Below are 18,904 nucleotides of genomic sequence, written 5' to 3'. Positions count from 1 at the left end.
GTTTGGTATTGGTGTGCCAAACACACTCCATTGTGTTGTTTCTATCTAATGTATGTGGTTAACATGTTTTATTTGAAATGTAAAGTGAGTGTCGATGATGCTCTGTTTAGTGGTTAACTCATACTGCAGATGTCAGCAGTGTGGCTGCATGTCATGGAAAATCTCACTCAATTCAACTCAACTGGGCCTTAGAAGCAGAATCAGCTTTATTTGCCAGGTATGAGGACACATACAAGGAATTTTACTTTGGAATTTCAATGCTCCCACTCTACACATACAAAACAACAAAACAATATATACACACACACACACACACACACTAATATATACATACTCTAAACAGAAACAATATAGAGGCATGACTGCAATAAAAATTATTTAAATATGGGCCATAGTGCAAAGGATGTTGGGTCAAATAGTATTATGTTAATGTATTACAATATCAACAGTATGAACAGCTCTGGAATATGGAATGAGAATGATGAAAAAATAAGAAATAAGTGAGCTATTACAATGTGAATGATGAGTAAATAGTAAACAATAAACCAGTAAACAGGTGCTGTTTAGAGACCGTGTTACTGGGTCTTTGCACAGAATTGAACCTGACACTGTGAGTCACAAGTCAGCTGTTCAGTTGAAAGAAACTGTTATTGGCCTAAATGTTCACATTGCCAAAGCAATTGTGAAATAAAAACCCAACGTACATACAAAAGGTAAAGATCTACTAGAGTAAAGAAATGTATAAACAGAGCTGTGTAACATTACAACACTGTAATCAAATAAATAAATGAAAAGGTTTACTCACACATACAGACAGAATTATTGTGATTTGGCTCTTAAAAATATGCACACATACAGGTAACTAAAGATAACTTAAGATTTAAAAGACATTGCAGTCAAAGCTATAAATGCAGGTTAAGTAAGTGAGCTATATTTATCTCAGTCGTGGTTATGGGCTGTATGATTCGCGGTGTCGTGTTCCGCTGAAGACATCATGTCTGAAGACAGAGACAGATCGCCTCAGCTGAATTGGATGAGGTTTGACACTGACTGCACAAAGACAACATGAACCCCTCTGACTGTCACCCAGCTCAATCGGTGCTCTCAATCCGAAGGAAAAAAGAAGTACCAGCCGCACAACACGACATAAAACAGGGGTTTGAGAAGCGTTGCGTGCGCTGCGCGTTGGGTTATGGCACACATGAACAGTTTTTGTCATGTGGTTTGTGGGAAAACCCGTATTGGATCTCTGTGGTCACCTGGGCAGAGAGCCTGAAAAAAGTAGTGCCGTTAAAGAGCTGATTGTCAGCTGTTAGATAAATACCGCACAGGCTATTAGGAAATCCCTGGAAACTATCTAAATCGTTCTGTCCGAATCAAAAAGGCATATCAACCGAGTTTTAGTGCACTAATAAAACAGGAAAACACGACAATCCATTTAACAACAAAACTATTTGCATTCAGGGAGTCGCGTGAATGCTGGGTTACTATATCAGGATTCTTACAACGCCAGATCAACACTTGCAGTGGAAAAAAAACACACAACTTGTATCTCATATTAAAACGAACAAACTAGTCCACTCCGTATCTTATCGGCCGCATGTCGCCGCAGCTTTGCGCGGATAAACAGTGCTGTGCGCCGCGGAGCACCAAAAAGGAAACCCAAGGACAAAAAGACTTCCAACCAACGATTTAAAAGGAAATCTTCTTCCAGCCGTACATCCAGCACTTAATCTAAAAGACTTTAACGATCTGAACCACGCGAGCGGAGCACCACCGTCCCCGTGAAGCTGCGTAAACGCCCCGGAGTGGGTTTTTTGTTTTGTTTTCCGCACAGACGCAGACGACTCCCTCCTGCTCAGCAGCGGCCTCCATTTTAGCTCCTTGCCCGGTCGGTGCCTCACGTGTCCTGGACTGTCTTTCTCACATGACCCGTGTGTTTGTCCCCGTGATCAGCGCTTCCATCTCCGTAAATCAGTGCCGTTGAATAGCAGCGTTTTAAACCCGCAAAAGCTTCATGGATATGCTGGAGCAGAGTCTGGACAGCTCGGCGAGGTGAGAGGCTGCTGCCCGCTTCCTGCTCAGCCATGGCTCCCTCCACGGCCTAAAAGCTTGTTCTCCTTCCAGTGCTCTCTTAGTAACCTGCATGGCCCGGATACTTTTAATATGAGTGCCTCATTTCGTTTTGGTTGTATCAGTGTGCAGCTTGCGAGGATGATGCATTTCGCCATTTATAAAGTCATTTTCAACAGAAACTGTGCATCCTTTTGCATATCTGTAAAACCACAATGACTTTTATTTATTTGGACATGAAAGACAAATGCCCCGCAGCAACTTGTGTCTAATTTTCAGGGTAACACTAATTGCACGGTGCTGTTATGGTAGCCTACCCTCCCTGGTGCAACTCTTGAAGAATTAAAATGCTTAAATCAAACAGCTGGAGGGCGGTGTTAAGAGTATTATAGCTATTTGGAAAGTGTGTCTTGTCTTGTGCAGTTAATCAAAGCCTTTAGACTTCAGTTTTAACTATCAAATAATTGTAAGTTTCCTTCTGGATGTTGCAGAAAACATGATTGGTGTCACGCCTGACCGCCAGTTCTGTTTCACTTTATTTATGTCTTCACATCATCTGCTCGTGTGGCCACCTGGGGGCGCGCTTAATCCACGAGTGGCTATGACATCTTGATCCACCTAAACATTTATGATAAATAACTGACTCTCTGTTTTTCTCTTTTTGGCTGTAGTCACGACAAACAGGAAACGGAAGAGGTGGTGCAGTTACAGGAAGGTGGGAGCCTGGTTTCTTCTCATCCTAAACAACCCATCTGCTTATTTTCTAAATTTTCTAAATAAAATATGTGATGCACATTTAGGTTTTGGACTCTTTGAGACACAATAGAGTCTAAGGCTTGACCTTGAACCAATGTTCTTATAAAAAATCCTGCTTTGAGCAAAACGTGTCCATGTCTGTAGTGCAGAATTGCATCCACCCACCTCTGTGTTTTTAGGTCTGCCTTGGTGCACAGTCTCAGATTTACAACATGTTGACCTGTGTGTTGCAGGAGAGACGGTGGGGACGGAGGAGCAGACTGCAGTGACCATCACCGGCGTCCCGCAGGCTGCGTTCGCTGACAATGTGCAGTACCAGTTCCGCACAGAGAACAGTGGAGGACAGGTGAGCATAGAAAACCTCTCTTCTGCACATGCAGCATTCACATCGCTTCAACAGGTCTGGGTTTGGGAGACACCCGAAGCTCTGCATGCCTGCCATGCTAAGTTACAGATGCTTCCCTATGATTGGACAATTGCTGTTTGGCAGAGGGGTTAACGCTCACTTTAAGGGTTGAAGTTCAGTGTGCGGTTAGGGTTGATTTCAAGTCCGTTGGTAAATATGTTAGAATGACAAGTAAATTGGTCCTAAAAACGTTCACACCAGGCAACGTCGTAGTAACTAATTGGAATTCGAGAAATGACCACAAACCCCGAGGGTTCATCGGAAAACACTGGGCAAAACGGAACAAACACTTTTTGATCTAAAGGTTAAATTTGTTAACATCTCCTTTTTATATGAGGGGCCAAAGAATGTCAAAAGCTGTGCTCCGGGTGAAGTGGGCTGCTTTTTATGAACAAGTTCTGGTTTCATTTTGAGGTTGTGGAGTAAAACCTACAGAACTTCCAAAGAACCCCCAGTGTGATCACTAGGGCTGCGCGATATGAAGAAAAGTATCTGATTTTAATTATTTTGACTGATATTGTGATTGCAATATGATTCACCATATTGGAGGGAATGATCATGTTTGTATCAATATTCTAATTTTCATTGAAAACTAAAAATTGTAAATGATTATAGTGTGATTTTTTTTTATTTTTTTTTTGCGAGGATCTGTACAAAACAAAGGATTGTTCTTTAGTCTGTAGGATACAATTTATAGGATGGGACGTCTCTGCAGCACCACGATACTTCATTCAGAATGTTTTGCCCCACCTGCGATATTGCCCCCCCCCCCCCACGATTTAGATATTGCAGTACTCGATATTGCAATTTCAATGAAATTGTGATTAATTATGCAGCCCCTGTGATCACTTTGTGAACCTTCTCTGTGCTGTGTCCCCAGGTGACGTACCGAGTGGTTCAGGTGACAGACGAGCAGTTAGAAGCATCAGCTGATGGGACTGGAGCTGTCAGCGTCGTCTCCGCTGCCGCATTCGCAGGAGCATCTCAGGCTGTGGCACAGGTGAGTAAATGTACCGTGAGACTGGAGCAGGTGTAGAGATGTGATTTTTGTAGCATTCATATCCATTACTAAAATGTCAAAGCAAAAAAGAAAAGCTGAGTTGTAACATCAACACACAGAGTACTTTTTGGTGAGTCCCTTGATTACAGAAACCACAGCTTTGGTTCATATTGCACCTTTGTGCCTAGAACCAAAACTATAAAGCAGTAAACATGAACTTTTTTTTTTTTTTTTTGCCTTACCTTATATGAGTTGTTTACTGTTTTACCAACTCCACCGTTTGCCAGGCTGTTATCCAGAACCCTTTCAGTAACGGGGGCAGTCCTGGCGGGGAGACTGTGGGAGGAGAGACACGTTTCGCTTATTTCCCCGCCGCCACCGTCAGCGATGGAACAGCCGTGTCCGTGCAGGCCACCGCCGACCCAACGATAGCACAGGCAGGAGGTGAGAAAACACCACCTTGTCTTACTAAATGTGGGACGGAACGAAATACATATGGGTCAACAGATTTTGTCAGGAGGATTTAATAACAATTTTAGAGTTATTCAAGGATGGGATTTTAATGATGACCAAAACTCACGTTGCATGTGCATCATTAGGCTTACATTAATTTCATTTCCTGATATCCTTTGACCACATTTGATCACATTCCTGATTGGTTAAAAAAAAAGTTAATTTTTTGTCTTTTGTCTCTTGAAACCCAGGCCAGTTTTACGTGATGATGAGCCCCCCCGAGGTGCTACAGACGGCAGCTCCTCGTACCATCGCACCGCGCACGCACACCTACACTGCGTGAGTATAACAAGACACTATTGCATCCCTGAAGTTACCAACTCACCATAACTCTCCCCACCTGTTTGGCCGACTTCATATCCCTTCACGCTGGATCGGATGTTCTTTACTTCTTCCTTCCCTTTCTGGAATGAATAGTTTTGTCATTGTGTGTACAAATGAAGATACAAAAAAGAAAAAGAAAAATCAATATCCATCAATTAAAACATCCAACATCTGAAAACCACACTCTGTCCTACTTACCTGCCATCCCCAGAGACCTTGGTGAAAGCGAGATGTTGCAGCATGGCAGTTCAGACTGGTGAGATGAACTTTCACATACGCCCCCACCCTGCCCCCATCATGTGTTGTAGAGACAGAGGCTCACTAATCAATCATTAGCATCCTTGTATTGTGAATGATATGTTGACAGGTTTAGCTAACAGGCAGCTTTAGGCTAGCTGTATCCTGGGACTGAGTCCCATTAACACAAATAAGGCTAATAGCAAATCATACATCCTTATTCAGTGGCTGAGTCCCACGAACATTTGACCCGTGGAGGACCTGAAGGTTCAGCTGTGCCTGCGCCATCTTCCTCGTGGCTAATTAAGAAAAGTTAATTGTGCGTTTGGGCTCTCCTCGTCAACCAGCTAAAAATTATAACAAAAGCCAAAGAAGGTTCAGATTCATCTGACATTAAAGATTATTTTTTTTGTTCGCTGGATTCTAGTTCAGGCGTTGCATATTTGGTTAATATGGAAAATCGGACAATTTAAATATAATGTAATTGTTTTGCTTTGCTGTCTTTACAGGAAGGTGGACGGTCCACGGGCGCCCAGGGATGAGCGGCGGAGAGCACAGCACAATGAAGGTATGTGGTCACTTGTTTTATGCTTTATGTTTTGTTTTATGTCTTATTTTTATCTTTGTTAGAGATGAGTGTCGAAGTCAAAAAAAGTTTTTTTATATCTTGCAGTGGAAAGAAGAAGAAGAGACAAGATTAACAACTGGATTGTAACACTTTCAAAAATCATCCCTGACTGTAGCATAGACAGCAGAACTGGAGCGGTGAGTGCGGTACAGAAATCAGCCCTCAAAACAATGTTTTCTAAAAGCCCATCTATTTTCAAATGCATGTTAAATAGTGAGAGTGGGCTACCTGTCTTTCTCGATAAGATTACATCTGGGTCTAAAGATCAAACTGCTGAAATGTCCACATTTGGCTTGAAAGTGTCTGCTTTATATTTGTGGTCTTTTTCTCTGCCCTCATGTCTTCACATTGATTAGGTGAATGTCCACGCTGGGTTAAATAAACTTCATAAACCTGACCACTTCCGTACTTGAATTAGGGCATTTTCTAAGCATTCTGTCTTTTCACCTAATGTATGCTTGCTTAACGGATTCTGAAAGTCATATTAAAACACCAAGTTTAACCACAGCTACTAACTCCGCGTCTCAGCCGAAATGAGACTCTATTGAGGTTATAGAGCGCAACTATTTTATATTAGTAAACGTCCGTTACATTAGGAGTAAAGTTTTATGTGAGTGACATAATGGGAGGGAAAAACTGAACAGTTAAAAAGAAGAATTGGCAATAAAGCAAGTGATGAGACATATTGAACCCATTTGGTCTTTTAACATCTCAATGTGCTCTTTTTTTTTTTTTTTTGCAGAGTAAAGGCGGCATCCTGTCCAAAGCTTGTGACTACATCCGAGAGCTGCGTCAGAGTAACCAGCGACTGCAGGACAGTTACAAAGAGGTGGAGCGAGTGGAGATGGACAACGAGCTGCTTAGACAACAGGTTAACTTCCAATATCAACCTGTCATGCCTTGCTTTCACGCAGCCTTTTTCATTTATCATTTTGTGCGATAGAAGCATAACGTATAAGGTGGAGGGCCTGGGAACACAAGGTAGCCCTTTTTATCTGGCATGTCGTACTTTTGAACCACGTGTTAGTATACGAAACACAAAAATATTGAAAGTAAAATACGTCATACCGTAACTCATTCAATGCCTCTTTTTTGATGCTCTTCTACTTGCTGTCAGTTTTTTTTGTATTGCCCTTTTATACATAGGAAGTGTAAACACACAGAGCTTTACAGGACCCACACAAAGCAATAAGGGGCTTCGTAACTAATAAAACACTCAATACCATTATTTACTAAAAATAAAATCAAGTACTGAGGAAATGCTATCATAAATGTCATCATAGTACAGTGAGTCAACACCAGAGGCAGGATTAGAAATGCATTAAAACTCCAACTTGGTATACCAACATACACCACACAGGCTAAAATACATAAATAGATGAACAAATAAAGCTCAAATATTTGTATATACTTTCTCTTGCATGTTCGAAATAAAGATATCAATAAATCAATCAATTAAAATCCCGAATAAAAAAGTAGGTCTTTCATTTGCTTTTAAAAGTCTAATGCCAATAACAATGTCATTATAGAAACTAACTCAAAGGAGTTACTAGTTTTCAGCTAATAGCGACAACATCCAAATTATAATTACAGTTGGAGTAATAAACATGAATCGTTGTCATTGCTACGTTCTTTCACAAAGGATAATTCAAAGAATCTTGGGTAATGTAGAAAAAAATTCAATGGGGCAGTATCCTGAAATTACCACCTGTGCTCACTGTGTCATAGACACACAGACACACCTTGACGTTTTAACCGGTGATGTACCTTCAAAGCCTCCTACCTTGTTTTCTGTTTATTATTGTGTCTAATTATCTTCCTTTTCTTTTTCTAGATTGAAGAACTGAAGAATGATAACGCACTGCTTCGGGCACAGCTACAGCAGCACGGCGTAGAAGTCAATGGAGATGCAACACCACAGTGATTGTGGACTGGACACATGAAACATCACAAACACAATGTCGCAATCACCCACCCACCTGAACAAAGGAAAGGAATAACAATGAGAGACAATTTCCATCTGAAACTGGACCACACAAACACACACACAGGGCTCGAGAAAAACACTGAAGGACTACGAAGGCCTCCTCCACCTCCAGCTGTTTAAGGCTGAATGCTCTAAAATCCGTTAACTGTGTAGCTAACCGAACGTCTCACCTATACTTCAAGGAATACGACCTCAGCACAGCACCACCAAGCTTGCACCCAACTTTGTTTTTACTTTAAATTATGAACCTGCCACAGAAAAATTTACTTTTAATAATTTCACTTTTTTTTTTTTAATCGTACCGCGAACTTCTCCTCCTACTTCCTTTTTTTTGTTGTTGACATTTGCTGTGTTTGAAACTACTAAATGTGACATGAATGATAGCTTCCATTTACGTTTAATTTATTAGTGTTTAAGGAACGTGTATAAAGAAAGAAAAGCTGATTCTAGAATTTACTTTCCCCAGAAACCAACGCATAATGGGCAAATCAGATATTTTGATCATGCTCATCACTGTTACTAAGGATAGTTTTACTGTCTGTGGATGATGTGTATATAGTTTATCCGTGTACAATTTGAGGTAACTTTTTCCATGTCTGCCTCTGTACACTGACACTCCAAGCACCAGGCAGAGCTCACACATTTTATAAACATAATCCAATGTTGGTAAAAAAAAAAAAAACCACTCTTACTTCTCTGAAAGTCAAAACAGCTTGATAGCACAGGCATGGAGTTTTTTTTTTTTTTTTTGTGCAAGGCCTTAATAGAAGCCTGTCGGGAGAGTCTTGGTGTTCACATAGCTCAGGTAATGGGGATAGTGCACTCAATGAAGTCTTTACACAGAGTTTAGATCTCTCGTGTGTCCCCATTAGGTGCAATGTACAGATAAATGAGAATAGGAGGATCATTTTTAACGGGCATTAAAATATGGTTGATTTGTATCTGCTTATAGGTCATGAGTGTAATGCACTTAAATAGAGGTTCAGTCATGAGAGGTACTGGTTAGAGACCAGCTTCTGTTTGGTCCAATAGTCCTGCTGCATTTTTGGACACCTGAGATGGCTTTTTCTGCAATCTTCCCTTTATCCTTTAAAACTTTGGGAAGCTTTGATGCTGACCAAAGACCATAAAAAAAAATCATGGTCAAGAATGTGCAGAGTAGTTTGGAAGCGAGCAATGATAGTAACTAACCAGCTTTTGTCTACACTGAAAGTCACCACAGCATGGAGATATAACCACTGGCATGACTAATTCTGATACTACAATAAAGAGTGTTTATACCCGAGTGTTGTTCATCGCGGATGTCGCCTACATTTTGTGTGGTTGTATGAAGTGTTTGCAGGTTTTAAAACGTAGCATACCATGACACTCAAGCTGGAATAATAAGAGCTTGGGCTAACGTCACCGTCTTTACGTTCTTTGTTGGCCGATGGCGTCATAGGTGGACGTTTTGAACGTTGCCCCAGGACTTGAATTATTTAAGCATTTTAGTCGAACGTTAGGCTCGTTGCCTGGATACGGCTCGAGTTGTTACCATAGGAAACCTGGGCCAGAAGAAGCAGCACGCACCGTCACCGACTATCTGAACATTCTAGAATTCGAGTGAGTAAAACGCAATGTGATGAAACTTTGAAATTAGATATTAAACTCGTCGTCACAGTGTTTGAGATTCAGCTTTGTAAACAGCTATGAGAAGCGTCATGTTTTGGATTAATCGTAAAATGTATGGTTAATTTGTTACCTCGGTAAGGTAAAAAAAATACAATTGATGTCAAATGAGCCGTTTATAATGTGTTATTTGCTGGTTTAAGTAATTTGCTCAACACATTGCCCCTAAGAGATTCCCCTCCATTCCCACACAAGTCCTACTAGCAAACGCTGCACTCAAACGTATAGAACACCCCTATAGTCACTTTATATATGGGTAGCAATACATTAATCATTATATGACTTTATCGCCAGAGTGCAAAATCGACTATAGTGCACTACATAATATATTGGGATAACTGTAATAAAAAAGTAGCCTATAAAATCTGCCAAAAAGGGAAATAATTAAAGAATGTGCTTACCTAAATGCAACTTAATTTCCCTAAATGCACTTTGTACATACAACTCCCACAACAACTTTGTTTTCGCGGTCATACTGTCCTAAGGATATGTATATCTATATACTCGTTTGCACCGTGCAAAAGAAAACACCACATTAAATATTAAATTAATTGGTGTATATTATGTATAATACAAAATATTGCACTACACCAATTTGTGTCTGTCTAGTGTAGGCCTATCTGTATTTTGTTGTCGTTGTTGTTAGATTTTTATGGACCGTGAGTCTAATATATAAAGGCTATAATATATAATATATAATAATAATATATAACCCATATCTATTACACGATCAAAATCTTCTCCAAAACTTGTCATTTTCAGTGTGTAGCATGCTATCTTGTTGCTGCAAAACGATTTTACGCGCCAGATGCAGGCAATTATCCTGGAAATGTACTTCCACTGATCGACACTAGGATTTTGGAAACTCAGTTGTAATACTATTTGAAAACAGATCTGTGTTAAATGGATATTGACTAACCTACTAATGCAAATTCTGCTGCATCATCTCTCAGCGTCACTTTGTGCTGCATGTAGCAGAACCATGTCTGCCTGTGTTTACTCTGAAACTCAACTGGGTATCAATATGCTTCCCAAAACAAATCCTGAGAATTCGACTGTACAAGGACAAATACAATGATCTGATTGTTTGCATGTTACTGCAACAGTAGGATGTCTGCACTTCCTGCAAAGCCCGGCCTGCGTCACATTGTGTCAGAGTGGAAAGACAACAACCACCAGGTGTCTGCCACAGCACAACATGAGCGATATGTTTCTAATGGGATCCGTCAGGAAGGGAGGTCATTACGCAACGAGACCAACTGTAAGGTAGGTTCATGTTGGTGAGAAAGCTAAACAGTCAGTGTCACTCTAGACCAGGTAAATTCCATAACTCCATGCATTGTCCACACAGTACTTTGTACATCCACATTGTTTTTTATCTCCCCTCAGTCATTTCCTTGCGCCTTTTCTCTGTAGACAACCTGGGATGAAAGCGATACCTCTCGCAGGTTGAGTGACCGGGTGTGGGATGTTGCCCGGTGGAAAGAGGCGTTAGAAACCTGTGCACGGAGAGTTGATGAAGAGATGGAGGCTCTTACCCTGGTGATTTGTCCAAAAACTTCTAAAACAACTGAGACTTTGTCCCATTTTATAATCATAATAGTGCAAAGGGTTGGACTCATATATATTTTGTGTTTCCCTTTTAGGAAGTATTAATACTCTTGAAATCATTCAATTCAAAATGTAAAGTGAAATTGGGGAGAGTGAAACGTTCCCTTTAATAAATAACAATCATATTCATACTCAGCCATGATGTGTGTTGGGACAGTCTAAAGAGCAAACCGAGCAGGCCCTGGCTGCGACGGCTGTTCCCCTGGAGGTTGGCAGTGAATGCTTGACGCTTAGGGACGGACGGCGAGGGTACGAGCTTGCCACTGACCCCGTAGACGAACAGCTGAAAAAAGAAGTGGAGCTCATTGAAAGAGTGCAGCAAGTTCTGCAGCAACACATAGACAAAGCCTTTGAGCAACTATGGTAAGAGACGCAGTGGTGCAATGCAAAAAGTGCAGAGGGACCTTTTTTTTCTGACAACAGTTTCTGTTTTTGTTCCCAGTGTTTTGCAGGAGGCTCGGCACCAGCTGACTGCTGACCTCCAGAACAAGATGGACGCCCTGGACATTGATATGTCCTGCCTCTCACTTACTATAAAATCATCTCAGATCTCCCTGAAGACCAACCCAACTCGCATACCATCTGGGTATTCACTGCGATGAGGGTGCATGATGTGGTGATGCTTTCTTTTTCCAACTTTCCTGGTTAACTCAAGCCTCATTAGCTAAAATGTCATTGTTGTAGTTCCTCTACCCCCGAGGAGTGGGTCCAGTTCAGCCAGTACAATGTGGCTCGTGCCCAGGAGGCCCTGCAGGTGTCACAGCAAATGAGGGAAGACATGAGTCTCACCAGAGCCCAGGTGTATATAATGCAATAACACTTGACAACATTTGAAGTGCAAATACTACCTGTAGAAGCTTTCCCACCTATCTGGGGATATCGTGCACCGTTTCTACTTTAATTTCTTCTATTGTATCAAATGTGGCACATTTGCAATTAATTTGTTCTCTTTCCTGTTGTTTTAGCTGCAGAATGAGTTGGACATTCAGCGCCTGGCCACAGAGTTCGCTCTTCGGAAGCGCAAGCACCAGGAAGAGCAGGCTCGTGATGAGTTGGAGTGGCAAATAAGAAATGTGAGTTATTATAATAGTAGGACTGGGGATTTGAGATTAAGCATGCTGATGCATGCATTCAATCCAGCCATGTTCCTCATAGGTAAGAGATTGTTTATCTTGAAGTGTTTCTGACTGTCTGTACATCTGCCTGTAGACGGAAAATGAAATGGCAGAAATGGAGAGCGACATCCACGGGTTGGATGCAGATCTGCAGGCAAAGACGGCTTCACTGAAACTGGCTCACACTCGACTGGAAAACAGAACCAACAGACCTGGCATGGACCTTTGCAGAGATGAGGTTTAAATAAAGCACAGTGTAGTTGATCAAACGGGTATCTCACCTGGTAGAACAGGAGGCCATATACAGAGGTTTACTCCTCGATGTAGTGGCCTCGGTTTTGACTCTGACCTGTGGCTCTTTGATGCATCTCATTCCTCCTCTCGCTCCTCTTTCATGTCTCAATCTGTCCTATAAAAAGGCCTGAAATGCCCAAAAATAATCTTAAAGTTTCATGGCGTTAAAATTTCACTTTATGAAGTTTAACATTAATGTGATTTCCCCCAGCCTGCCCATGGTCAATCTGGAATCCTGAAAGATTCCACATCGGCCCTTTTCATGTTACCTCCCCTTTCTCTGCTTTGCCCACCCAGAAAATTTGGCCTTAAATCTGCAGCAAGGCTGTATTTTGGGAAAGAGACTTCAGATAGGGTATTAGGGGACCAGTAAGGTCTATATAAAAGCATAAAAAGAGCACCATGTCAGGAGACCTTTAAAAAAAAATAAAAAAATAAGAAAAGAATATTAGGAGTAGCAATGAAACTAAGAGTAGTGTTTAGGTAAGGTTGTTAGGGGTAATGTTCCTTTAATATTTTCTTTCATATTTGTTTGCAGGTGCAGCGCGGCCTTGTTAATGAAGTCCAACAGCTGGAGGCCACAATGATGGCTCTGAAACAGAAGCTTTCTGAAGCTCAGTGAGTCACCGTTTCCTTTTTGTGATCACCAATTAAAAGCTATTAGGCTTTTCACATCTCTGTTTACCGGTTCATCAGCAAAGACCTTTCTTCAAGCAAGGTTGCACATATAGGCAAGTCAAACACATTCAACATCAAAACATAAAAAAAAAAAAAGACAACCATAACATTCAGTCATTTTACTCTCTAGCACGTACTGTACATGGTGCTGTTATAAAACCAACAAATTAAACAAACAAGAATCAGCAATAATACAAAATTAAATGTGCAGGCCTACAGAAATTGAAACTTGAAAATTGAAATTGAAAAAAACATAACAGTTGTGTCCTAGTCGGAGGGTTTTCACCCTTGTTTGTCTCTCCTATCCCGTGTTCCCTCAGGCACTCTCTGCAGAAGATGAAGCTGCATCACTCCCGCATGCTGCAGGATCTTTCCAGAAAACAAGAAGCCCTGTCTCTGGAACAACGAACCATGAACACCCGCACCCGCCTCACATCACCATCCTGCAGTGAGAAAACCCCGGTGCTGCTGGTTCCACTAACAAACTCCAGTGGCAGGGGAAACCTGCAGCTGCTGGCTCAGTAAGATGATTGGATCCAATTTCTAGGAACGTAACTCAAAAACATTAAGCTGATTTGTCATTTTTAGCTTTAACTTCATGCTTTAAGCCCTGTAGCCAATGATTTGTCCACACTTGATACACTCAATTTGTGTGTCTTAAATCAATTCCCATTACTGCTCAAGAACAAAACACTTTCCTGAATTTAATTTATTTCAACAAGAACTGTAATCCTCTCCTGACCTGTCTAGACCTTTATGTGGTTAGTTTGCTTTGAGTTGTGTTGAGTTATATTTTATCTGGGTCTTTTTAAATTTCACCAAAATCTATGGATTATATTCATTCCCTCCTGACAAAAAGTCATAAAAGGAAATTTTTTTGGCATCTGAATGTATTTATGCATTTGAGGTTGTCTTTTTAAGTAATTTCATGCAATAATTCGTGTTCATGAGTGGTAAGGTCATTACCTTTATTGACCATTACATCTAATGGCTTTGTTTTGTCTTTTCATATTGTTTGATCAACTGATGCTGTTTGGAGCATGAAGACAGTGATAATGACCCATATAGTATGAGGGGTTTAGATAAAAAAAATATGGTTGGGCACTAAACATGGTCCCTCAGACAATAAAAAATAAAAACTCACCTACCTAAGCTGTTATGTCTCCAAATGGATGTGTTTGTGTCAGTTGCTGCATTTTTATGAGGATTTAGATGGTAGAGAAATGCTTTTAGGAAATGTTTGGTTTGTGCCGAGGGAGATTTACTGCAGTAAATCACAGGAGAATACAGTAGTATGCTTGCCTGTAGACTAATGTTTGCATGCTGACTTGATCTAGTTATGCCAGCAATTGACTAGAATCACTTAAAACTGTACTAACTAAAACATTGTCAATTTACCCATTAATTAGTGCCATATTACATAGTAAAAAAGTTACAGGAGAATTTGAAAACCTAAGTAATCTGAAACTATAAACCACTATCAAAATAGTACATTTTTAGGTGTTGTCATTTTGAACTAGTTGACGCATTAAAGCAGCTATAATCAATGTTGATAAATATAGCAATTTATCAAATGACAATGGGACAATGTGAAAGACGTTAGCATGAACCGACAGATAGTTCATTCTCACAGTGTCGTTTCGGCTGCAGCAGGCAGCTGTTTTCAGCTAAATAGCTCTAAAAACCTACTGTACTTTACCTGCTCAGCACCAGACAGCAGACAGGGACAGTTAGAGACTCGCTGGTGAACATGGTGGAGAATTTAGCAGACAAAGAGCAAGGTATTTCCTTTAGAGTTAGTGGAGACCTAACAACAGAGCTAAAAGGGAGTGAATATTAGACTTACATTCATCAGGTGGCCAGAAACACGACTCCAAATCTCCAAATTAATAAAAATATTTCTCTGTTACTACTGGATGCGTAAAGCAACTGTTTGCTAAACACGTTAGCCATGACAACTCAAAAGATGGTATGTCAATGTCTTGAGTGGCCAGAAAGAATTACAGGTGTAGGGGTTCGGTTCGAGCGTACTACTATGTTAAGAATTAGGCAAGATAAGAACATTGGAGCACACTGTGGGATTTATGTCTTTTTGCAATATTGGCACAATTAATCATTGAGACTGTCATACCCATGTCCTTTAAACCTTTAGCTTCTGTGATTTACAACTCAGCTGTGACAGATTGAAGGGCCCTCGTGTTGGAAACACCCACTGCAACCTCCTGAAAAACAAACTGACAAGAAATGTGACAGGTGAATGCCAATTACTTCAGCGAATGAATAAGGTAAAGATGACTGACACAATTGTCTTGGAAATGCACTTCTTAGTATCGGTCATCCTGCACTAAAAGGTTAAAAAATGCCTTTGCAACACACACACACGCACCCGCACACTCTTTTCTTGGAAAATCGCTTCTTGGTATCGGTCATCCTGCACTAAAAGGAGAAAAAAAAATGCCTCTGCAACAAGCCACATTGATTTTCAGCTCTATAACTTCTTTTACACTCACTCTCACACAGACACACTAAATGAATCAATTGCTTCCACGTTCCAATGTCTCAGTGTATTGTTTGTATCGGTTAATAATTTCTGAATATAAAATATTAAAAAAAATGTGATCACAAAAAAGATAGAAAACAAGAACTCAATTGCTACCATAAATCTGTGAGAAACATCGTCAGGCCACTAACAGTCCTGCGTTTCCCACAGCCCAACCCATCCTGTCCTCGCATAGACTATCATCCAGTACGTTTATGACTTTACTGCCTGGCCCTCCAGTTCATTTAGACAACCTAGGCTTTAAGGGGATGTCCATGTGCTTCCTGACACGCTGAATTATTCTGAATCATTTCACTTAAGGGCCCAGATGCTACCTGTCTGTTGCCCTCCACCAAGAGGGCAATTAAGGCAGCCTGGTGCCTGCTAAATGCCCCCTGCTTCTGCATGAGTGGATGCATCTCCTTATCTGCATCTCTGTCATGTCGTGTGCACCTCGCCCCCTTCCTGCCCACATGCATCAGCACCTTTGTGGCCACCGCCTCCTTTTTTTCTCTTCCTCCTCACTGTCACCTATCTCAGAGATGTTCACTACTTTTCAGAGCTGAGTTTGAGAAACCTGGCACTACAGCGGCTCCCGTACCATCTTGGGCACGAACATTGCTGCCACGAATGGAGAACCAAAAGATGTGGTTAATAGAGAGGACACCAGGACAACCGTGCACCTAACTATTCGTCTAATAGGCCGTTTGCTTGTTTTAGTCAAGACTTTCCTGTCAACATGTTTGAAGATTCATCCTTGCCATGGTGAATTGGAGGCCGTGCTTCCTCTCAGCAGTGTCCATGTCCTAAACTGAAGACATGCAGTTGGATACCAAGGATTATGTCGCCCTCTTTGTCTACACCTTCACCTTCCTGCTGGGCCTCCCCGCCAACCTGCTGGTCCTGTTTGTGTATGTGCGCAAGGCCCGAAAGCGTGGCACCACACCCAACGTGGTCTATGCCCTCAACCTGTGCCTGGCCAACCTGGCGCTCGTGGCCTGGCTGCCCGTAAAGGCTTTGGAGACGTTGCTTCAGGACTGGAGGCTGCCAGCATCCATCTGCCCCGTCTACAGCTTTTTCCTCTTCTCCTCGCTGTACGGCAGCTGCCTGTTCATCACTGCCGTGACAGTGGGGCGCTACCTCAGCATCGCAATTCCAATCATCTACAAGATATACCGACGGGCTCGAATCTCTTGCTTCATCAGTGCTGCCTTGTGGGCCGTGGTGTTCCTTCACCTCAGCTTTGCCCTGGTGGTTGAAGGAGGGGGGAACTTTGTCTTTATTAAGGGTGACAACTTAGCCTGCTATGACCAATTCAACGCCTCCCATCTGGCTGTTCTGCTGCCTCTACGCCTGGAAATGGCCATCACCTTGTTTCTTCTGCCTCTTCTTGTGACATCCTTCTGCACCCTGCGTTGCGTCACCCTGGTGTGGCGCTCAAATTTGCGTCCTGTGGGGAAGAAAAGAGTCCTGACTGTCGCTCTCACCACCCTGGCTGTGTTTGTGGTGTGCTATGCACCATACAACGCCTCGCACATTGTGGGGTTTGTGTTGAAGGAAAATGTTGAATGGAGGACATTCGCCATGCTGACGAGCTCCTGTAATGTTTTCCTGGAGCCTGTGGTCATGACGATGCTGTCGCCAGCAGTGTCGAGGGGGGTGATGGGAAGAATCTGTGCATATCAAAGCAAATTCAGCCACATTGAGGGGTGTCGGCATCAGTGTAACAGCACTAACGGTGTTGCAACTGTCAGGACACCACATACACTCTCCGGGAGGAGCCAGGCGGGGGCCGAGGAGACCAAAGAGAGTCAGGAGGACAAATAGGATAAAAACATTAATGGAAAGTCTGATAGAAGACGATGAGCGTTTGTGCCTTCCAACCCCTGGCATCTGGATCAGATCCAGTTTATCACCTCCCAGCATATGAACCAGCACACTATCCAGATAATGTTTATGTATCGGCCTGTGTGTGCACATCACACTGTCAGTAGGTTAGAATATTTTTTTTTAAATACACGTTTCTGAAGAAAAAGATGACAAAAGTTGTATTTGGAGTATTGATGTTATCCTATGTCATTTCAGTGTTTTTGCTGATGTAAAAAAGGACTCATTGTGCAGTTTCTCCTGTGTTTTACACAATGGGAATAGCTGAACAAGTTGCCAACCCGTCAAGGAAAATGAACTATTAGCAGACCTGGAAATCCATGTTTCTGACCAAGGAAACTGCACATAAAAAAAAAAAATCCAATTCCATGATTCAACAAATCCTAGTTTTAAACCAGTCAGTGGAAAACAGGACTGCACTTTACCTCAGACGATTAGTTTGGTGACAAATGGCTCCATCTGGTGTCTGTCAGTTAACCGGGGAAGCCCCCAACTCACCCGAAAGAGACAACCTGTCCTGCAAGCGCACCTTCCCCACAGCAGATGGTTGGACTCCTCAAACACAGGTGCAATCAGTGTCACTAACTACGACCCACCCTAATTAAACCCATATGTGAAGCAGATCATTAATGTTATTAGTGACACCTGTACATTTCCTGCTGTGACCAGACTGTTAATGTTACAGTCAATGGCTGTGATGAGACATGAAAACATGAAGGCACAAAAGTTTATTACCAATTTCATGTTTGATATTATCCATTTTTACAAACATGAAAGTTAAGAAATGGTTTTTGAACTTGTTATTTAGCTTTCTGTCTAATATGTTTAAAAATGTCCTTCACAATAAAGTACAACATTTTCAAATGTATTGTGTAAGTTGTCTGTTGTTTTTAATGAATGAAAAAAAAATACTTGAATGAATATGACTAACTTCTTGTTTGCTGCAACACGCTACAATCAGCCAAAGGATAAAGACAATAAATCCAAGATAAAAGAGTCAGTTTTGGAAAACCAGAACAGAGTGGAATGTTTTAGTAAATGAAGTAAAATACTGATTAATGCATTGAGGGTCTAGTTTTGATAAAAACGTCTTGGCAAAGTATGTTTAACTATGTTTGAATCTATTTCTGATTATTGGTTTCTGTTATCACTGAATGGACATCCGATATCTAATCAAATTTTATAAGC

General features: G+C 41.4%; 3 protein-coding genes across 5 annotated transcripts; all 3 read left to right on the top strand.

Moving 5' to 3' along the window:
- Positions 1 to 1,439: 1,439 nt before the first annotated feature.
- Positions 1,440 to 9,209, top strand: usf2 (upstream transcription factor 2, c-fos interacting). Of its 3 annotated transcripts, none has more exons than XM_034892839.1 (11): positions 1,441 to 2,055; positions 2,745 to 2,788; positions 3,009 to 3,175; positions 4,116 to 4,235; positions 4,523 to 4,679; positions 4,940 to 5,027; positions 5,284 to 5,328; positions 5,819 to 5,877; positions 5,983 to 6,074; positions 6,680 to 6,808; positions 7,772 to 9,209. In XM_034892839.1, the coding sequence occupies exons 1-11, from the start codon at positions 2,018 to 2,020 to the stop codon at positions 7,859 to 7,861; spliced, it is 1,029 nt and encodes a 342-aa protein (XP_034748730.1). In that variant the 5' UTR covers positions 1,441 to 2,017; the 3' UTR covers positions 7,862 to 9,209. The 3 variants fall into 3 exon arrangements, with proteins under 3 accessions (XP_034748731.1, XP_034748730.1, XP_034748732.1); XM_034892841.1 differs by having other exon boundaries at positions 1,448 to 2,055; positions 3,063 to 3,175; XM_034892840.1 differs by lacking the exon at positions 5,284 to 5,328 and having other exon boundaries at positions 1,440 to 2,055.
- A 213-nt stretch (positions 9,210 to 9,422) lies between these two features.
- tekt2 (tektin 2 (testicular)) lies at positions 9,423 to 14,382 on the top strand. Its single transcript, XM_034892856.1, has 10 exons — positions 9,423 to 9,526; positions 10,699 to 10,858; positions 11,009 to 11,134; positions 11,361 to 11,566; positions 11,646 to 11,789; positions 11,888 to 12,002; positions 12,169 to 12,276; positions 12,413 to 12,556; positions 13,151 to 13,230; positions 13,611 to 14,382. The coding sequence occupies exons 2-10, from the start codon at positions 10,703 to 10,705 to the stop codon at positions 13,813 to 13,815; spliced, it is 1,284 nt and encodes a 427-aa protein (XP_034748747.1). The 5' UTR covers positions 9,423 to 9,526; positions 10,699 to 10,702; the 3' UTR covers positions 13,816 to 14,382.
- Positions 14,383 to 16,484: 2,102 nt separating this feature from the next.
- Positions 16,485 to 17,656, top strand: LOC117957188 (free fatty acid receptor 3). Its single transcript, XM_034892784.1, is given in 1 exon segment — positions 16,485 to 17,656. A coding segment is annotated over 1 exon segment (1,065 nt). The 5' UTR covers positions 16,485 to 16,591.
- Positions 17,657 to 18,904: the final 1,248 nt, after the last annotated feature.

Source organism: Etheostoma cragini, chromosome 14 (assembly GCF_013103735.1).
Source record: "Etheostoma cragini isolate CJK2018 chromosome 14, CSU_Ecrag_1.0, whole genome shotgun sequence".
Classification (NCBI taxonomy): Eukaryota; Metazoa; Chordata; class Actinopteri; order Perciformes; family Percidae; genus Etheostoma; species Etheostoma cragini.
The sequence above is the reverse complement of the archived record's forward strand: the minus strand, read 5'-3'. Positions and strand labels throughout refer to the sequence as shown.

What these genes read in the sequence shown, in the direction of transcription:
- usf2 (XM_034892839.1), top strand. Translation starts at nt 2,018, where the DNA reads ATGGATATGCTGGAGCAGAGTCTGGACAGCTCGGCGAG. An exon ending in AGTCTGGACAGCTCGGCGAG is followed by an intron (nt 2,056 to 2,744) that starts GTGAGAGGCTGC and finishes TTTTGGCTGTAG; the next exon opens with TCACGACAAACAGGAAACGG. An exon ending in ACGAGCTGCTTAGACAACAG is followed by an intron (nt 6,809 to 7,771) that starts GTTAACTTCCAA and finishes TTCTTTTTCTAG; the next exon opens with ATTGAAGAACTGAAGAATGA.
- tekt2 (XM_034892856.1), top strand. Translation starts at nt 10,703, where the DNA reads ATGTCTGCACTTCCTGCAAAGCCCGGCCTGCGTCACATTGTGTCAGAG. An exon ending in AAAGCCTTTGAGCAACTATG is followed by an intron (nt 11,567 to 11,645) that starts GTAAGAGACGCA and finishes TTTTGTTCCCAG; the next exon opens with TGTTTTGCAGGAGGCTCGGC. An exon ending in CCAACTCGCATACCATCTGG is followed by an intron (nt 11,790 to 11,887) that starts GTATTCACTGCG and finishes TCATTGTTGTAG; the next exon opens with TTCCTCTACCCCCGAGGAGT.